Source organism: Coffea eugenioides, chromosome 10 (genome assembly GCF_003713205.1).
Source record: "Coffea eugenioides isolate CCC68of chromosome 10, Ceug_1.0, whole genome shotgun sequence".
Classification (NCBI taxonomy): domain Eukaryota; kingdom Viridiplantae; phylum Streptophyta; class Magnoliopsida; order Gentianales; family Rubiaceae; genus Coffea; species Coffea eugenioides.
Window position 1 is genome coordinate 1,183,770 of NC_040044.1, and position 21,011 is coordinate 1,204,780.

The 21,011-nt window shown below is 36.7% G+C and overlaps 2 protein-coding genes across 2 annotated transcripts; one reads left to right on the top strand and one right to left on the bottom strand.

Moving 5' to 3' along the window:
- Nucleotides 1-6,685: 6,685 nt before the first annotated feature.
- LOC113748846 (peptidyl-prolyl cis-trans isomerase) lies at nucleotides 6,686-7,634 on the bottom strand. The gene has a single exon (XM_027292420.1). The coding sequence runs from the start codon at nucleotides 7,539-7,541 to the stop codon at nucleotides 7,023-7,025; it is 519 nt and encodes a 172-aa protein (XP_027148221.1). The 5' UTR covers nucleotides 7,542-7,634; the 3' UTR covers nucleotides 6,686-7,022.
- Nucleotides 7,635-14,108: 6,474 nt separating this feature from the next.
- LOC113749169 (putative E3 ubiquitin-protein ligase LIN-1) lies at nucleotides 14,109-20,854 on the top strand. Its single transcript, XM_027292841.1, has 15 exons — nucleotides 14,109-15,046; nucleotides 15,221-15,281; nucleotides 15,377-15,754; nucleotides 15,861-15,928; nucleotides 16,116-17,396; nucleotides 17,774-17,918; nucleotides 18,023-18,280; nucleotides 18,398-18,707; nucleotides 18,795-18,919; nucleotides 18,989-19,108; nucleotides 19,315-19,446; nucleotides 19,802-19,924; nucleotides 20,007-20,117; nucleotides 20,274-20,417; nucleotides 20,511-20,854. Exons 1-15 carry the CDS (start codon nucleotides 14,109-14,111, stop codon nucleotides 20,829-20,831), a joined length of 4,515 nt encoding a protein of 1,504 aa, XP_027148642.1. The 3' UTR covers nucleotides 20,832-20,854.
- The last annotated feature ends 157 nt before the right edge of the window (nucleotides 20,855-21,011 follow it).

Genomic DNA, 21,011 nt, shown 5'->3' on the forward strand with positions numbered 1-21,011 from the left:
TGCTTATGTTAATCCTTGGCTGAGATGTGGTTTAAGCAAGAAGCTCTTTGAACCCTTTCTTTTTTTCCCTTTTCATAAGATGAAATGATCATTAGTATTCCAACTTTTAATAGTGCTGGTTTTGGCATTGACCCAAAGAATGGCCTTATTGGTCTTGTGGGTTAGGAACTTGAGAACTTCCGTTCAACTTCCATCTCTTTTTTTTTTTTGGTTTGATTCGTCTTTATCGGCTCGAGGGGAAGAAAAGAATTGCACAGTTTTGCTCTTTTTGTTTTTAACATTTGCTAAAGTAGTAGAGAATTAAAACTTGGCATTACATCATTTGATCATCTTCTCAAGGGCATTCTTTCTCCACTAGACAATTACTGACTTTGAAGTTTGAATGCTAATAAGATGGTGGCCCAAACAACAAAAGAATACTCACATCAATGGTTAGCCTTTGACTACAGAAAAAAAAAAAAGTAGTATTATTGTTGACTTTTGTGATAATTGTGTAAAGATTAAGGATATTGTTGTAAATGATGCAGATTACTATTTCTGTTTCATTGATTGCGGAGTAGTAAATGTTCTATGAAACTTAAGCAATTTTGTTTTCAACAGAACAAGTCCAAATTGACAGGTATTTTAAGAAAGTTGACAAATTCAATTATGTGTCTCTATTGGTGGAGTAATATATACACGCACACATACTTCGAGTTAAATACAGTATATATTTTATAAACTTCTGAGTTAAATATTTCAATTCACGAAAGACCACAAATCCAGGCCCTAAAACATTATTAATATTAGATTAATTTACTCTTAAGTAATTTTTCGTGTTATTAAATTCTACAGATTGGACATCAAAATTTTAAAGGTATAATAAGCTCACCATGGTATGGTGCCCCACTCGGCGCCACCTAATAAATTTCTTCCATATATGAAACTCTAATCTAGTAGTCAACATGGAGTTGCAAAAAGGCAAAAGGAATGAGAAAAGAAAAGGAATATGCTCTTGCTTAAGAAAATCACGAATTTGACTTTTTGCCCATCGGTACAGTACTTTATACTAGTTTAGTTTATATTATTGTAGCAAAGCCAAAAGGTGAATGACAAGCGTAACCAAATCCAAAACAAGGGATATAATGGTCAGTTTGACGAAAACAGCATTTACACTTGGTCAGGGTTGTCGGGGCCCACTAAAGCTGATAGATTTGTACATAAGATTTGTAAAAGAGTCTATCGCCATTATTCTGCTTCAACCACTCTTCCTCTGAGTCTCTTACTATTATTTCGTACTTTTACCGTTTCAACGATAATGAAAGGGTCATTCAAACCCCTTTTCGTTTTCAGCATATATATATAATATATATATATATATTTTTTTTTTTTTTTTTTTTTTTTTTTGTGAAATCGACTATTTCAAGTATCCAATTACCAAAATGCTGTCTTTAAATATAAGGGAAAATTTTATTATAATTTCTTAGAGAGGGCATGATTGAAAAATGCTGCGCGAAAGTGCTAAACTGGCCTTTACAAGAAAACACATTATTATTTTGTTTAATAAAAAAAAAAAAAGAAGAAGAGGAATGGCGTGAGGAAGTTAAACTGCTTACGTGGGCATTTTCCATTGGATTACTCGTATCGTACCGGTCCTCGACATCAATTGTCAACTACCAAGCCCAACGAAGACGCCAAAGCATTGATTTAGAATCTTGCTAAGTAGTAGTACCTTTCACACCTCACATGATTTTTTACTAGTCATCATATTATATTCTACTATTGCTATTGAATTAAATTAGTAATGTGTCCCATTTTTATATGAAATTAGAAAAACACCGACCCACACACAAATAAACAGTAGTGATCCGCCTGAGATTGAGGTTTCAGAAATCGGTTTGGATTGTTATTTTTTAAAATTTTTATAGAAAAATATATTATAATAATTTGATGTACGTACAAAAAAAAAAAAAGTGATTAGCAAATGCGTTAATATTCTTAATTTTAATTCTCATCTTTTAAATCTCAACCCTTCTTTATTAAAAAAAATAAATTAAAAAATAACAGTGACACGAGGATATTTGGAACTGAAAGCGCATGCAAAATTCAGCCCCCCTCGGTTAGCTCGGGTGGCCTGTGTAGCCTCCTTAGGTGAGACAGGTCTGGGGTTCGACCCTGAGCTTGAGCAACCGGGGTAATACTCTCGGGGATCGGTGGGGTCCGCTCTCCCTGGGCGATGGGACTAGTGGCACATACGGTATTACCAGTCCGGAGTGTTCGATACCCAGCGACAAAAAAAAAAAAAAAAAAAAAAAAAAAGCGCATGCAAAATTCCAGATCCAGCTAGGTTTACTGTCATAAGCTGACTCGGTCCACGGTCCAGACCGAGAGTTCGTGATCAAGATAAAGTGCACGTCCATGCTTTTTAATCTTTTGACCTTTCGTTCTGGATTGCTCGGACTTTATCTCTCTCCTCTTTTCTTATTGTCTTTGGGGAATTCTCCTCATAATTCAAGTTGGAATTTCTAATGTACAGCACAATAAGTGCATAGAAGTAAACCGACGTTTAGGTAAGGGAATGGATGACGAAGGTTTTGAAGAATTTTACTTGGTGATGATTTGATCGATTTTTTTTTTTTAAAAAAAAAAAAGGAAATGCGTTGAATTTTGAACCTCAAGTTTTAATGAGCAAGCAAAGATCAGTACTATCAGTGGAATAATTCTCTTGATGCCCGATGCGGTTGTAACAAATGCCATCTAGCAATTTGCAGTTTTGTCACTCGAGGTATCTCAATGCTTGTCTATACTGCAGTTATTATATTCATTAATAAAATCCATGGTCGAGGCTTTGAATGGAAATACAATTCCTTCTAGAATGCGTTCTTTTCCAATCATTCTTCTCGACAAATGTCATTTTGGCACGTATATACTACTTGGATTTTTTTTTTTATCAAAAACATGTATTTTCATTGTATTATCTGCACTACTTGCAAAAATTACATCAAACAAGATACAAAATACATACATAAATTTATGTAAATCTAAAAATCAACAGATCTAAAAGGTCAATAAGTAATAAATATAAAGACAATTAATATTGAAACTTCAAAAACATCCTGTGTTCCGATGAATCATTGCAACTCAAATTCAATAGATTTGTAAATGCTTTTCAATGGTCTAATCGAAAATTATGGGTCTGTATGAATTACGTGTTTCTAGATGTGTTTTAAAAATTACACTATAGTATTGTATTGAAAAACTTTCTAGTGTGGATGGATTTCATATGGATTAAGTGCTTTTGGAAATATATTTTGGGATTTTTTAAAATTAAAAATTCATGGGGTTAATTTTTTTTAATTTGTCAATTTTCACCACCACCACCATTCCCTTCCCCTCCTCCCTCCTTCATCGCTGCTACCTCCCTTTTCCCTCCCCTTTTTCCCTGCCTCATTCTCTTCTCTCTTCCTCCCCTTCCTTTCTCCTTCATTCTCATTCACGCTTTTCATTCTCCTCCCTCCTCCCCTCCCTTCCTCTCATCTAGTTACGGTCACAAAAAAATTATATAGTCAAATGTAAACCTTAATTTTAAGTTTAATAGATGACTTAATTTTATACAACTAAACAAAAAACTTATTTTAATTTTGTCATACTTTTACACAAACAATTTTATTATTTCATTTTTTTAAAAAATAAAAATAATTTTCTAACTACTCAAATGTTGTCACATGATGATAACATTTTCAGTTTGAAATTTAAAAGATTAACTGTATAATTAAAAAAGTAATAAGCTTATTTAAAGAAATATTTGGTTATCAAATAAAAACTAAGTGAGCGATCAAGTCTTATACACATTTAAATGAAAATCCAATGTTCAAACATTGTCAAAAAAATTACATACACTTGGTTTCTAACGAAAAAAAGACCCATAATTGTTTTTAAAAAATCAGCCTAAAAAACCGGACGAATTTCTGGTTGAACCAGCGGATCAAACAAGTTTGTTCAAATTTGATCAGGTTAACTCCTTATTCAGTCAAGTTAGAGGCCGGGCCTAAACTAATGGTTAGTTCATTGGACCGAATGGTTAAACTTGCACTATGCATGAATGGTCTCAGCTGCATAACTGTGTATTTATCTTTTCTTTTTTAATTTCTCGTAAGGGAGAGATATGATTTAGGAAGTGTGATGGGGAAGGGGGATTCGAATTCATATTTTTAATTTTTGAGATCTCAACCTTACTTATTAGACCAAAACCCTCTCAACAAACTTATTTATCAAATAGTTTCGATAGTGGATTATTTCAGAAATCTATTTGGTTGCATCATCAATATTTTTTTTCAATCATTTACTTTTTTAACTCGCATATATCACATGTATTTTTTTTAAAAAAAAAATTATCCGAAACAATCTATCATAGAACTTACGAGAGAGGATTTTTTATTATGGGGATGTTGTGGTATGCAACCGTACGATTTTTCAGGAAAACAACTCAAGAAAATATGTATGAATTTAAAAGTAACCCAAGACTCATATCCTTCTTGAATATGAGCTCTGGGACATCTTGAATGAATTTAAAAACATATTTGAAGAAATTCTGACCTACATTTGGAATGGTTGCGGATGATGAGCATCAGTGCCTTGTAATAGTGTGATGTGGATCATCCAACTCAGATTCACATAATGTAAGGATTCTGCTTGAATAAGCATTTGAACAAAACCTCTACTCAGGAGGTTGGGACATCTGTAGATGCCCTTACGAGTAGGAATCATCAAAAGCTAGGTAAAGTCCAACAAAGTGATCCAGCAAGCGTTCATTGATAAGAAGGGGTCTGGGAAAGCTTGAACCCACTCCTGCATTCATGCTGTGCTGCATAGGTAGTTTCATCACTGAAAATATCTTTAGACCATTCAATTTTTTAGGGTGAAACTCTGCGTCACTTGAGATTGACTTGAGTTACTGAATACTTTTTTTCATTTAAGGTGCCTAGCCTGTAACATTTGCCTCGAGGCTGAATTCCCTTGTGGGATCTGGATACTTTTTTTTCAGCAATGATAATATTTGTATAATCTAATCTATCATATTTTATAGGAAAGAAAAGCCTAAAGAGGCTATGTAAGAGATTAGTAGGTATACGGACCTGACTAGATCAAATGAGTGTTCTGACACCTCTTTTAAATTCTCTTCACTATAGGTGGGTTTTGAACCCTCAACCTACGGTTCAAATAAAGATTTAGTACATTTTTAATGGCCATTGAGTCAAAGTTTCAATGGTTTGGGATCTAGATACAAGGGTGCTCAAAACTTTTCTTTCTATTTGTTGAACTGATTATTTCATTTTGACAGATGCTCCTTTCGTCTCCCTTTTATCCTGCGTCTTCCTCAAGTGACTAATATGAAAAATCTGGTGATTGTTGCTTAAAAAGATGAATTCGTCTCGTCTTCAAATTTTTGTTTGGCCACATATACATGATTTAATTTTGTTTGGTCACATGTACATGACTGTGGGGCAATTCCCCTGCCACCACCAACCCAAACAAGAAGATTGCAAACTATTTTTACTTGGATCGTTAAGACGCGTCCAGTTTATTGTGGGAATGATACTCCAAAGTATCATCAGTTGAAAGCTGGAGAATCAGCCAGTTTGACGTAGGTATGGCACACCAAGTATCATCTGCCGCAGGATTGGTTTTCAAGTATCATCAGTCGAAAGCTGAGAAATCTTCTCTCTCTCTTAGTATTTACATTCATCGGCTATCCTTACTTTGACAATTTCTTCAGTCTTTTACGGTTATTATTTCTTGAATTCAAGATCCCACTGAATTATCAACTTGAAAAAATTAACCAATATTCGAATGATAAAGGGTTGAATAAAGCATGAATCCAGAAGAAAAAAACACACAGGCCATGATGCTGAAACGTTTGGTTGGGCCGGAAATCCTGATTAGTCATAAACTTCTTAACTCTTCTTCTTCAAAAGGGGACGTGCAAACTTTCGATTGATCTCACACCAATTACAAGTATATCGAGTTAAAATCATCAATTACATTTTAACTAACTAAAGGCACATTCAATAAATTTTAAATTCAAATTTATTAAATTATGCAATTATTAAATATTAAATTTAATGCATTTAAATGCATAATTCTGACTGAATAAATAAATAATTTATCATTTAATTTAAAAAAAATTATCTAAAAAATTCAATAACATTTAATTAATTTAAATTGAATACTCAATTTTTAGTTACCAAATAATCTGAATATTTTAAAATTTAAATTTATTAAATTTTAAGTACGAAATTAAATTAAGACTATCCAGCTTAAGGATGAAATTCTTTAGAAGGAAAAACCCGGTCAATTTCTTATCTTAGTTGTGTTATACAACCCTCTTTATACTATGAGAGGAAGACGACTAGAAGAGGACATGAAGGAAGTAATACCGGCCGGGCATTTTTGCGTTGGGGTCGCGTGTTCAGAACCTCCAAAAAATGCCCATTTCTCATCTTAAATTTTCTTATACGATACGATATCCCCGAGATAGCTTGAAATTGTATTCTCATAGGAGTGCATACCATCTGTCATCCAACCAGGATGCGCACCGCTTTATTTTGTCTTATGGGGGAAAGTTTATGCGACTGACAGACATGCCAATGATTGAATTTCGACCAAAATTGGAACCGATTGAAAATTAAGAAAACAAGAGATCAAATTAAACAACCATAAGCAATTAATCTCAAATTTACAAAACCCTGAACACACCAATTATTTCATAATTAAGCGCACTAACCTTCCACATTAAGGAAAAAAAAAAGGTCAAACACAGCAGTAACAGGACCACAACCGCATTAATGATAGACGGATAATAGTGTGGTGGTCAGCCTCCCAATCCAATTTCAAGTCCCAAAACCGAAGGACTCAAAACCCACCAACACTCAAAACAGGATACAGAAGGGTAGATAGGGAAAAAAAAAAGGTGATTCGGCCATTATTTATTACAAGACCTCCTTGATGTCTAAAACATCAAATTACCCCCAAAAAACCCAAATCTAAGAAAGCTGGCCGCAGTTGGAGATCACCACCGGCTTGGAGGTCCTTCCAGAAGAAGACCCAACCTGCTCAACCGCCTTCACCACATCCATACCCTCCGTGATACGGCCGAACACGACGTGCTTGCCGTCGAGCCATGCGGTCTTGTCGGTGCAGATGAAGAACTGAGAGCCATTGGTGTTGGGTCCGGCGTTAGCCATGGACAAAATCCCTGGACCAGTGTGCTTCTTGATGAAGTTCTCATCCTCGAACTTGGATCCGTAGATCGACTCGCCTCCGGTGCCGTTTCCGGCGGTGAAGTCGCCTCCCTGGCACATGAAACCGGGGATCACGCGGTGGAAGGTCGATCCTTTGAAGTGCAAGGGCTTGCCGCTCCTTCCGACGCCTTTCTCGCCGGTACAGAGTGAGCGGAAGTTCTCGGCGGTGCGGGGAGTCGTGTCTGCGTAGAGCTCCATGCAGATACGGCCGGCAGGGCTACCGCCGATGGACATGTCGAAGAAGACTTTAGGGTTTGACATTCTGGTTAAGGATTCGGAATAGGATTACAATTGGACTGGAACCCAAGTGAGCCAGCAAGTGCGAAGAGGAGTAAAGCGAGTGAGACGAGGAGGCTTGATGTGGTGCGGTGCCCTTTATAGTGCCGGGGGACGGGAAATATCTTTATCCTTTTGATCTTGACCGTTGATACGGGACACGTGTCGTCAAGCGATAACATGAATTGAAAGGAGATGGCGACGAGAGAGCAAAGGGAGGCCTCCACATGCATGTCATGCGCTGATTTTTGTCGGTTAGTGTGGAGGTTCGTGGGGGCCACTAAAGCACCACGTGCCGTGATGCGGTAATCTTCCTCATCCATCATTAACCTAATCCTGATGGGCCTTCCGCGGAAAGTAATGAGCTCGAACGGAGGCTTGCTCTGGGTTGGATTGGGTTGCCATAAAGCGTCCTTATGGGCTTGGTTCTTTGATTTGGGTTGGATTTTATTAATGATGGAGTATTAGTCGGCTCGTTGTTTTTTTCTTTTTTTTTTTTTAAATAAAGCTTAAAGTTTGTCGTTCCTTCAAAAATCTCTCAAAATTTTTTCTACCTGCCTTTGCCAATCTTTATCTTTTAGCCTTGTTTTTTGTGCTTAAAGACGTGCAAGAATCCTTCAGGAAAAAAAAAAAAAAACGTGCAAGAAACAAATTCTGGAGGATAAATATTGGAAATGATAGGACCTCTACTTTTCAGATTAGAAAATGCTATGACAAAAAAGCTGAACTCCATAAATTGACTAGTACTAAAATTTTGGAAGCCCGAGGATATTTAGCAATTTTCTTTTCATGACTCTTTTTGTGATGGGATGATAAAGTTCTTTGAACATGTACTTGATGTCAAAAACACTCCTTTTTTTTGGGTTGGGGATTAAATTCTGATATGAGGTATTGAAAGAAAGAGAACGATATATTGTTGGCTTTTTTTTTTTTTTTTATTTATGTAACGACACATCTAGTTTAAGCTAACCTACTTCAACTCCTACTTAACCCTACCCTATATTTGAATTTTGAGAATATAAAATGTTGGATTCATTTGGTTTCCAGGCAGCCTGCGCTACCACTAGCTAAAAGGCATAAAAAAAATAGAGCAGAGAGGTGTGTGTTTTCCTCGGAGTGGTTGATATATATATTTTTTTGTTGGTAACCTGGAACATGTCCCGAACCCGAACCCTTTGAACCTGAGCCGACACACCAAATCGAAGGGAAGTCGATAGCCTTATACAGTTTTCCCGAACGAATCAGGATGTGCAGCGCAGCGGACACGAATCGAACCCTGGTCAGAGGAGAAGCTAGCAACACAAGGCCGACCCTCAATCGCTGCGCCATATGCCCTAGAGCGAGTGGTTGATATTAAATTAACTCAATTCAAACTGGCGTGGATATTTGAGGTTTTCAACTTTTCATCTGTCTTGTTGTCACGTTCAGTTTGAGTTTTGGTACCATTGTGCTGCGGTTTTTAATTTAAGACAAGACCATTAATGCAGAACATCTAACCAGAATAGAATAATACTACTATAGTACTTATGCTCTAACCAAATTAAAAGGAAAAATTAACAAGCGAATCACACAAGGAGGGAGACAAATCGCAAAAAAAAAAAAAATAAAGAAAAAGGTCCAAGAAAGCGTCTTTTCTTTGGACCGGCTCTGCTTCTGCACTTGTGTAAGAATTAAATATAAGTGGCCGTCCATGCTCGATGGCGCTTGGATTTTCAATCAATTGTTTAACTTCTTTTTATATATATATATATATATATATATTATGTAAAAGAGTTGTGTAACTCAAGTATGTTATGACGCACTCATGCCTGCTCCCATTAAAAATTTTTTTTTTAATAAGTGGAAGTTGTGAAATTTATGCTAATAAACATATCTCGAGGGCATCAGATTCTGAAGCAATTTCGCTATTGTTATTTCAACGGTTATCATTTTTGCTTTGTTGATGCTAAGATTTATATGTGCGGCCTATTAAAAACCCATTTTTTGTTATATCAGTACGGTGCTCAAATTTCCGCCCTGTATTGTTTGAGAAGGGATTCCGAATATTTTCTCTTCTTGTTCAATGAATACAAAAAGAAAGCAATAACCTTAGCCAGCAATATATAAACATGAAATGAACAACTAATATGCATGGAGGAAGTTTTACGACTCTAAAGTCTAAACCGCCGTGATACAACCGGAAATGTATCTTCTCAAGCTGCCGCCTGCCCGATTTCCCCCCACCGGTCACTTTGAATTTTGAGCCATTTTCGTATTTTGGACGAATTCAACCCTTAACAAACAATTCGGCCTCGAGGGTTCGGTTTGAGTTAAAATTTTAACGGATTCAAACAAGAATTAAGATTTGGTTAATATATCAAATTGAATTTGAACTTATACATATTTCGCCCGTTAAGCCTTGAACAATTTTTAATATTTTTATTTAAAATATTTATTAATAACTTATGTAAAATTATGCGTTTATTATTTTACTACATATATATTATATATAATTTCATATTAAAATTAAAAAATTAAATAGCATTTTGATATCTTAAATCGAATTTGAGTCTATCGAATATTAAATTGAACTTAAATTAGAATAAAATCTATTTTTTTTTTTTTTTACAAATCTTGATAACCAAACGAGTTTCACCAAGCAACTGACCTTTTTATTAAATAATAACCCTTTAAATTAAATGGGAATTTAATGTGCCAATTGGATTCCAACTATTTTGCTTCCTTATCCTTATCACAACTTAGGACGCATTTAATAAACCTAAAGTCTGAAAACTAAAAACTGAAAATTAAAATCTGAATTCGTTAAGTTACTAAATCATTAATAGTAAATCTGACATTTGAGTATATATTACATTAAATTAAGTGATAAGTAAATAATTTATCACTATTGTTTAGAAAATTTAGTATCACTTAAGTAATTCAGATATTCTTTTTTTTTTTTGTTATCAAACACATCTGAACTCATTAAATTTAAATGTTGAATTGGGTTATTAAATAAGAGCTTAGTCAACTCCGAATGCCTGTCGGGAACATTTTACATCATAAATTCATAATAGACCAAACAAGCCTAGGAGATTCTTTTTTTCCTATTTAAGGAAGCCATGGAGATTCGGCTAATTGCTCAGATTATAGGTAAAAAAAATGGTTAATCACATTTTATCCCCTTAAAGAATACCCTATTTCTCAGTTTACCCCCTAACGTTTAATTTTGCTCACTTAACCCCCTTTAGGACAAAATTACCCTTGCATTATTTTGAATTTTCATTTACCTTGTTTTCCTTTCTTTTATTTCATTTTCTCTTTCCCACAAAAATCTTCACCTTAATGATTGAAATTAAAAAAGAGGAATTGCAGAGATCTATCTTCTCCTTAAATGATTAAAAAAATATTCAAATCACTTTCCTAAAATACATTTTTTTAGCCTTTCAATTCTTTTAATTTTGGGTTTTCCTCTTTCCTTTCTAGTTTCTCATTTTATTCCCAAGAAAATATCTTAAAATGAAATTGTGACCTGATTAATAATCATCAATTGAAATTTGTGGCACGTGACATCATACAAAAAATCAAAATTAGTTTTTGATGACTTTTAAACCTTCACCCAGAAATATGCAATTACAAACTCAAAACAAAAATTTTCGTTGAAATGGAATTTCTGTTGGGAAGGATGAAAGAGAGAAGAAAGAGAAAAAGAAATAAAAGAAAGGAAAACAATTTCATCTTATGATATTTTCTTGAGAATAAAATGAGAAACTAGAAAGGAAAGAGGAAAACGCAAAATTAAAAGAATTGAAAGGCTAAAAAAATTGTATTTTAGGAAAGTGATTTGAATATTTTTTTAATCATTTAAGGAGAAGATAGATCTCTGCAATTCCTCTTTTTGAATTTCAATCATTAAGGTGAAGATTTTTGTGGAAAAGAGGAAGAATTAAATAAAGAAGAAAGAGAAAAAGAAATAAAAGAAAGGAAAACAAGGTAAATGAAAAGTCAAAATAATGCAAGGGCAATTTTGTCCTAAAGGGGGTTAAGTGAGCAAAATTAAAGGTTAGGGGGTAAACTGAGAAATGTGGTATTCTTTAAGGGGATAAAATGTGATTAACCCTAAAAAAAAAAGACATCCGCCAAATGCATTTCTGACACGGGGTTGTTGTTATTCTATACGTGCCGTGCTGACTTAGCACGACTCCAAAATTAAATTTCGCAGAAGTCAAAAAAATGTCAGTCCGTGCAGGCTTGTGTCAGTCCCGGGCCGTGCTGACTGTGCACGGCCCGGACTGACTAAAGACTGACAGACATTGCTTTTGTCAGTCAGGGCCGTGCACAGTATTTAGTTTTTTGTCATATTATACAATATTGTATACAATATATAAATAAATGTATTTATATATATAAAATATTGTATATATAATATATAATTTTCAATAATACATAAAATTGGGTTGAAATATCAACAATGCATATTCGGTCAACATTCAAATTCAAAAAATAATTTCTTTTTTTTTTCCACAAACGAAATTCAAAAAATAATTTCAAAGTTGACAAAATATTGATAGACCGTACAATTGTCTGAAGCTAGCACCACGATCCCATTTATGTCATGAGCAGTCGAAGACTAGGGATTCTAAACTGCTTCACAATTAACTCCAATCAGGCCCCATTAGTTTATCATTTCTTTACTTTGCATTATTGGCATATGTAGTCCTCAGAAGCTGCTGCGAGCCAAATTGGAAATGGCAAGGAGAAATCTCGTGCTTAATTTTTTTTGAAAGGAGCCGTGCTGACTGTGCACGGCCCTGACAAAAGCAGTGCTGTCAGTCTTTAGTCAGTCCAGGCCGTGCACAGTCAGCACGGCCCGGACTGACACAAGCCTGTACGGGCTGACATTTTTTTGACTTCTGCGAAATTTAATTTTGGGATCATGCTCAGTCAACACGACACGTATAGAATAAGAACAACCGTGTCAGACGGATGTTTTTTTTTTTTTACCTATAATCTGAGCAATTAGCCTGGAGATTCTTGGTTGGTCCTTGGGCGTTGTCATGCGCTTTTGCCATCAACTATGGTCGAAGTGAAGGTAACACATTAACGAAGGATCAGCAGCCAATTGGCAATTGTCAACACAACAATCAATTAGCAAGCACAAATCACTTTTTCATAAAAAAATTATCTGCTTAGAAAAAAAAAATCAAATCTGGATTTGTTTGAAATAGTGAAATAATACTTGCTTCAAAATACACATTCGTATGTTTTGTGCACTGTTCATAATTACCTTGGGGTACCATTGGAGCACTAATGAATAATCACATGTGAAAAAATTTTAGTTGAGAAATGAATCAACCTAGTCTTAAACCTTAAACAAGTACTAGCATCTTGGACATGACTCATTTTTAGTGGATTCTCTTCCAATTCATACAATACAACCATAGAAAATGGAAAAAGAACCCATGAGAAAAAAAGCCAAGTCCCTAACATCAACCCGTTAATTTTAATTCAATCTTTGATTGATGAGCACAAATTTTGGCATCTACTTATTAAGAAACGATATTAAAAGTTGCTTTCGCTCAACTAAACATTAGCTGAACCTTAATTCTGTCCGATTAATACAAAAGCTAAACTTCAACAAAGTTCGAAGTTTGCTAACAACTAAAGCAAGATCAATTATCACGACCAAATGTGGAAAAATTCTATTCCGATTCTCCTGAATCGAAAGGATTGGTAAAAGGATTTTGTCTTGAAAGGAACAGTTGACGTTTTTGACGAATGAGCAAAAAATTCTGAAAATGCCATTCAATCCATTTTGTCGCCTATAAAATATTTTAGCATTTAACTGCTACTAAATAATTGAGTAGTTAAATGCTATATTCCCCCGGTCCACGCTTTGCTGTTGGATTGATCAAATGTTGATGATTACAGAGCTTAATCCAAAGGGAGCCGGCAGCCAGCTAGCAGCCTCGAAAAAGCCGGCATCCTTCCCTTTTATCTCTTCTTGTTACAATTTCCCCCCCTGCTCATCATGAATGAGACTTGTGCTGACTGTTCATGTCAAATCCGTACTTTTCAGATTTTCTTGAGTCCTGTTAAAAGTCGGTTTCTGTATCATAGATTCTGATGACTGAAAGACCATTCAGAGACAAGAGATAGATCATCTGAATTCGGAAGCTCTTATAGCTTCTTCAACAAGTTTCTTCAGTTGGTTTCTTGAAATTCTGAAACACTCCAGCTCAGAGATTGCTGCTTCTTTTTTCAGGCGAAAGAAGGCAAAAACAAGCAAGCACGACTCTGCCCAGAGAGTTATCCTTCATTCTGCAATTTCAGTACTTTATCTATCTCTAGCATCGTTTTTATCGAGAGTTTCTCTCCATACATTGTACAGTAATTAAAAGCCAGTTATTTTTAAGCTTCTGGGATAGTTGGCTTTTAGACGATTGGTGGTAGTAGCACGTGGAAGAATAGGTTAGGTTTCTACGTACCCAACAAATTGCAATTTTACCTGATGTTAGAAAAGCATTAGGCAAATCATTTGAAATTCATTGGTTTGGTGAGTTTGGTTACGAAATGGCTGGAAATTATAGGTTTGAGATGGATCATACAGATATTGTGAGTTCATTAATCACAACCACTGGGAGTTTTATTCAAGATAGGTTGATTGATAAAGAACAGAGAGCCCTGCAAAAAGAACATTGTGCTGAAAGACTAGCAGCTGAAGATGGAAGCTCTGATAAAGATACCGAAGTTAGGTACTCTGATCAAGCCGTCCTTGCAAATCTTGACTGGGGAATTGAGGCCCTCGAAGAGGCAATTAGCACTTCCAACATGGAGACTAAAATGGCAAGATTAGATTATGCTGAGAAAATGTTACAAGTTTGTGCAATGTTGAATTCTAGTCAGAGAACTGCTGGGGTTCCCAATTTCTATTTGTCTGCATGGGCACATTTGAATCTTTCCTACTTGTGGAAGTTGAGAAACAATGTTCAGAATTCGGTTCTTCATATCTTGGACATGTTTATCATAGACCCTTTTTTCTCCAGGATTGATTTCGCTCCTGAGCTCTGGAAATCATTGTTTCTTCCGCACATGAGTTCCATTATTGGATGGTATTCGGAGGAGAGGCACAGGATAGTGATGGATGTGATTCCTGATTCTAATGACTTGTCCTTTACGGTCGATTTTGATAACTACTTCAATGAATCACTAATCACATCTGTGAGGCCAGATCAAGCAGAAAAAATGCAAAAGCTAGAGCATCTTTATGGGCAATCTTTGGATGAGAATACAAGGCTTTATGCCAGATATTACAAGGAGTGCATGAACTATGACTCTGCCACAACCAAGAAGGTGATCCCTATGATGCCAATTGCAGAGCCACCAATGACACCTTTGCATGAGGTGAGCCATAAAATCCCTGATTATGTCAAATTTGGTCCAATCTTGCCCAAGAGTGCTGGGTTTTCTCCTGTTTTGAAAGCTCAAGGAGAGACAAGCGAAGCGTCTAGGTAAATCTGATTTTACATTAATTGCTCAGAGAAAATATCATATCAGTCGTCCTTAATTTATTGAAAGTTTCATGGTAGTAACTTAACTTTATAGAGTACTTTTTTTTAAAAAAAATTATTCACATTTCTATGGAACGGAAGTTGCTGAATGTGGTTCCTCTTGACTTTAAGCAGATTAAATTTAGCTTCTGCATCTGATGAGAATCTCGATGACTATGCCGGTTGGGATCCAACTGTAAGATTACCAATTTTGTTTTATAGTTATAGTGAAACTTCATTGCTCATAGTGGCAGTACCTGTTTTGTTTATTACCTTGTTCTCCGTTGTCAGCAAGGAATTCCCGAGGAGAGTGAAGACGAACTCGATTATGAGCCTGAGGCATGTGAAGAATCTACAAACAGAGGTGTAAAAGCTGCACCTTCTTATAGCAGCACTATAATCAATAAGGATATAGAAGCGACTTTGAAAGTGCAGGCGACTAGAGTGAGGAGTCGAAACCAAACACCCAATGACTTCTCCCCTGTGGATTCTCCCAAAAAAGAGTCACCTTCAAAACCAGAGACACATGGTAGGAAGGAACCCACATCTTTATTGCGTTTGGTGTCCACCCGAGCCAAGGAAAGGACAGCCTCTGCTTCTTTGGCTGATTCTCCATATTCATCTCGGCATTCAAACATTAGTTCAGTAGATAATGATAATGAACTGATGGTATGTTACCAATCTTAAGTTACTTGGCATTTGTCTTCAATTTTTTTACTTTTATGTACCCAAAACTTTACTTATGAAGTCTTACTAAAGAAACTTAGAAACTCAGGAGCAGCAGAAATCTGGAAGGAAAAGCAGCAGTCATTCTCGAAGGAGCAGTCAAGTCCTGGAGAAAAGGTAATGGGGATGCAGATGGACAAGTCACTTCTTTCCCTTACCCCCATAATTTGTGAGAACGAAGATTGAATTTGCCATCTCTCAACTGCACGTTAAGCATAGCTTCAATTCTTTAAGAAACTACTTTCAGAAATTCTCATTCTGAACATTAAATGAATGATATTCCTTTTACGTTGAACAATGGCAGCTTCTCAAATGAAAGTGATGAAGGTAACAATAGCATCATCTCTCTGCCATTATCCGACAAGCAGACTCCTCAATCAAGGCCACCAAAAGATTTTGTATGCCCTATAACAGGGCAAATCTTCTATGACCCAGTCACCCTTGAAACAGGACAGACGTATGAAAGAAGAGCTATCCAAGAGTGGATAGACAGAGGAAACACAACTTGTCCCATTGCCCGGCAGCCTTTCTTGGCCACTGAACTGCCCAAAACAAATTATGTCCTAAAAAGACTAATTACCTCTTGGAAAGAACAGCATCCTGATCTTGCTCAGGAGATGTCCTATGCTGAAACTCCAAGAAGTAACTTAAGCACGCCTTCGTTGAATGAGATGTCATCAGATTCCAATCCTTCCGGGATGACTAGTTATCCAATTCGAAGATTAATGGACAACGATCCAGAACATAAACCCCGAAGATTTATGCGAGCTGCAGTGTCAACATCACCAACCAGCGTACTATCTCAACCTGCAGTGGAAACAGTTATAAATGGACTTAGACCTTACATTTCATGTCTCTGTAATTCAGAGGATCTACAAGAATGTGAAGCAGCAGTCTTGACAATAGCCAGGATATGGAATGACTCAAAGGTTGAATCAGGCATTCATTCCTATTTGTCTTCACCAGCAATAGTAAATGGCTTTGTTGAGATATTGTCAGCATCTTTAAACAGGGAAGTTCTCAGAACAACAATTCACATTCTCTCGCAGCTCATATATGCAGATGATAGTATTGGAGAAGTTCTTACCAGTGTGGACACTGATTTTGATTGCCTTGCTTCTCTAATGAAAAATGGTCTTGCTGAGGCAGCAATACTTATATACCTTCTAAGACCGTCATTCTCTCAGCTTTCTGCTCACAACCTTATACCGTCTTTGACACAGCTCATTTCCAGCAAGAGCGAAGATCCCCTCGATCTTCAATTTGTTATAGCGCCCAAGGATGCGGCACTAGTTTTGCTTGAACAGATCATTACAGGAGGTGATGAGACGACCAGGTTGACAATCACTATGGATATTATATCCGCTGGTTCAGTTCCTGCCTTGCTTAAGTGCCTAGATAGGGTGGATGGAAGACATTCCAGTGTGACAATACTGCTATGCTGCATTAGGGCAGATAAGAGTTGCAGAAATACAATAGCCAGCAGAATTGAGTTGTCTCCTGTGCTTGAGTTATTTCATACTGGAAATGATAGTGTGAGAGGCACATGCATAGAATTTTTCTCTGAGTTAGTGCATTTGAACAGGTATATCAGAACTTGCTCCCCTTTTCACGTTCCACGTCTATCATATTGCTTTCAGTGATCATCATATTATTCTCCTTCCTGAACAGACTTCGTGAATATTGTTAGACAGATATATTGATTAGGCTGCTTCTGCTCATAGTTTCTCTGTTATATTTATATCATAACAACTTTAGATGCATGTTCCTTTGTGGGGAAGTCGTGCTATAGGCTTCCTTAGCATATGCTTGTTAATCTTACTTTCGAAAAAGAGTACATCACTTTGTCAAGTGCCTGATATGCTAATGCAACAATGCTGGTTTTAGCTCCCCCCGGCGCCAACGCCCCAAAATTCTAGAGGAATAACAAAAGATTGTAGCTCATTTATTTTTATGCTACAGGAGAAATTTGTGCAACCGGATTCTGCAAATAATTAAAGATGAAGGAGCATTTAGTACCATGCACACGCTTCTTGTTTATCTACAAATGGCTCCAATGGAGCAGAAACCTGCAATTGCTTCCCTTCTTCTTCAGTTGGATCTCCTGGTTTGTCTTCTAAGGACTCTTGTTTAGTTGCTTTTAAAAAGCCACTGGTTTGTTTCTAATCAAGAAAGCAATACAAATTGAGCTAACAAGGATATTCTTTTTAGGTTGAACCAAGGAAGATGAGTATCTATAGAGAAGAGGCAATTGAGGCATTAATAGAAGCACTTCGCAAGAAGGAATTCCCAGCCTCTCAAATTGCAGCTTTAGATGCCTTATTATCTCTTCCAGGGCATATGAACACCTCGGGGAAGCCCTACACTGAAGCCTGGTTGCTTAAGCTTGCTGGATTTGATCAACCTTACAATGCTTTGTTGAAAGGAGAAAAGCTACAAACTTATGAAAGTGAATTCAGCGAAACTGTGGTATATAAGTGTAACCTGCCTAACTGTCTCTGATAAATTCACAAATTATTCTATTTCACATGCAAACATAAACATAAATTTGGAGATGAAATTCCAACTTTTAATAACTGTCCGTAGGAAGAAGAAGAAAGAGCTGCTAGATCTTGGGAAAAAAGAGTGGGATTTGTTCTCTGCAACCATGAAAAAGGAGCAATTTTCAGAGCTTTGGAGGAGTGTATCAAGAGCAATTCACTAGAGATAGCAAAATCTTGTCTTGTCATCAGCACATGGCTCATCCATATGCTTTACAATTTTCCTGATACTGGGGTAAGAGATGCAGCTCGGAAGTATTTGCTTGATCAGTTTATAACCATACTACAATCATCAAAGAACCTTGAGGAGAAGATTTTGGCAACTCTTGCTTTGGGAGGCTTTATTACTGATCCAGGTATAAACGTAGTTTGCTGATGATGTACAGATCAAAAGTTGACTACTTATAGCCAAGTTGCTTAGGCCAATCTTCATTTTTCTCAAGGTGCACTTAATGAACTGGGTATATATGCCAAAAACATGTACAAAACATTGAGGAAGCTGAAGCGAAACTCTGTAGTGGTCAATGATTTGTTGAAAGCTTTGATAAACTTGCCATCAATTGATGCGGTGAGTATGAATTATGCATCCTTTTTTATGGAGTAACTAATCAATTTTGTCTAACAAGATGAATTCCAGGCAGAGTTCTGGTGCTACGCTGAAGGTCCGGAGTTAGATGCATCCATAAATGGTGAAGTTCTTTCCATTCTTCACACCAGAGGCCGACTTATCAGCAGCCATTCTGATGGAACCATGAAAGTATGAGCCCAACATTCTTTCAGTTTATCGGCTCCCTCATATTGTGATTATTGTTTTCACACTCATCAACTTACATCTGTTTTGGTGGGAAGTCCCATGTGATTATTGTTTTTACGCTCATCAACTTACATCCGTTTTGTTGGGAAGTCCTAGAAGGATGTTTTAAAAGAGCATTTTCTCGTTTCTAATAATTTTTATTCATTCAGCTGTGGGATATCGGAAAGAAGATTCCAAGATTAATTCAAGAAGTTCGGGAGCACAGTAAAGCGGTTACATGTCTCTGCCTTTCATCATCTGGTACCAAACTGTTCAGTGGCTCCTTGGACAAGACAATCCGGGTAAGAGATCAGTCCTCTGTATGTACTTGAAAGGTGAAACAAAAGCTAAATTGAACTCAATAACACTTCTGTTGTCAGTTTAGATTGGGAACTACATGGCAAGCAAAATTGAGTGTAGTTCACAGCGAATTGATTGTTAGCCTCCAGAAACCACTATCATATACCTACTCACCTACCTAAGAGCATTACCATAAATTGCAATGGAGCCCTGTGTATGAGCTCTTCAGTTTGTTATGAACTTAGTGTCTTTCTTTGCTAATTCCTGTGACAAATGCGCCTGAACTAGTTATTTGAATAATCCAGGCATTCATTGCCTTGGTATAGCCAAAACAATCTAAATGAGTCTCGTATCCAGGTCTGGGCAATCAAGCAGGCAGAAATTCACTGTGTTCAAATCCATGATGTTAAGGAGGCAGTGCTGGAGTTGTATGCCAATAGCAACTTCGCCTGCTTTTCGCCTCAAGGAACTGGAGTAAAGGTCAGTGCAGCAAACTTTTTAATTCATCTAAACATGTCACAAAGCACACAGCTAACCCCTGCTGAACATCAAGTTTTTGCAGGTTTATAATTGGTCGGGAATTCCTAGGCATGTTAATTTTAGCAAAAATGTGAAATGTATCTCCTTGTTGGGCGATAAGATCTATTGTGGCTGTACCAGTTACAGCATACAGGTACAGTTCTTTGAATGACCTCCATAATTGTGCTTTTGACCTAGTCATGCAGTTTTTGGAGAGATAAACAGCTCCAGCTCCAGCATAGCCAGCAATAAACACAGGTAGCATAAAACTGGTGTTTTTCTAGTACTAAATTCATAATTCACTTGACAGGAGGTGGATTTAGGAACTCTTACATCAACCATATTCTACGCTGGTACAAGGAAATTGCTAGGGAAACAAACAATATTCTCCTTGGAAGTCAACAGCGGTCTTCTTATTGCTGGCGGTTCCTCGGTTGATGGAATAGCAGGAAAGGTAAACCATCTACGTTTTTGTATCTGACATGAACGAGAAAACATGAAATTCTTGACTTGCCTATCATTTTTGACCCAAAATTTGCGTATGAAGGTGTTCTCTCTCCCGAGCAAGGCCGTCCTAGGAACGCTGTCCACTGGTTTGGACATACAGAAGATAACAGCCAACAATGACTTCATATTTACAGCTTCAAAATGTGGAATAATAGAAGTATGGCTGAAAGAAAGAGTAACAAAGATTGGTTGCATCAGAATGTCCGGTGGGAATAACACGAAATTGTTATCATTAGCTTCCGATATGGATGGACAAATGCTTTTTGGTGGTTCCTCCGATGGCAAAATCCAGGTCAGCCACAGACTTCTTGATTATCTTGGACGTCAAATGTCGTTCATTTTTAAGACTGGATCTCACTAATTGCCCTTGCATTGCAGATTTGGACGCTAAATTGAATGTTGAAACACGCAGAGTTTTCCTGTATAAACTTAGCAATGGTTCGCCAATTGATTGCCGCCTCATGCTGGTTGTAGCATCGCTCAGTTTGCCTGCCCTCTCCGATGCACAATTTTGCAGTGAACCAGTTCTAACTATAATCTT

Coding starts and splice junctions, on each gene's coding strand:
- LOC113749169 (XM_027292841.1), top strand. CDS start 14,109: ATGGCTGGAAATTATAGGTTTGAGATGGATCATACAGATATTGTGAGT. Junction 15,047..15,220: donor GAGACAAGCGAAGCGTCTAG/GTAAATCTGATT, acceptor GACTTTAAGCAG/ATTAAATTTAGCTTCTGCAT. Junction 19,925..20,006: donor CTCAAGGAACTGGAGTAAAG/GTCAGTGCAGCA, acceptor AAGTTTTTGCAG/GTTTATAATTGGTCGGGAAT.
- LOC113748846 (XM_027292420.1), bottom strand. CDS start 7,541: ATGTCAAACCCTAAAGTCTTCTTCGACATGTCCATCGGCGGTAGCCCT.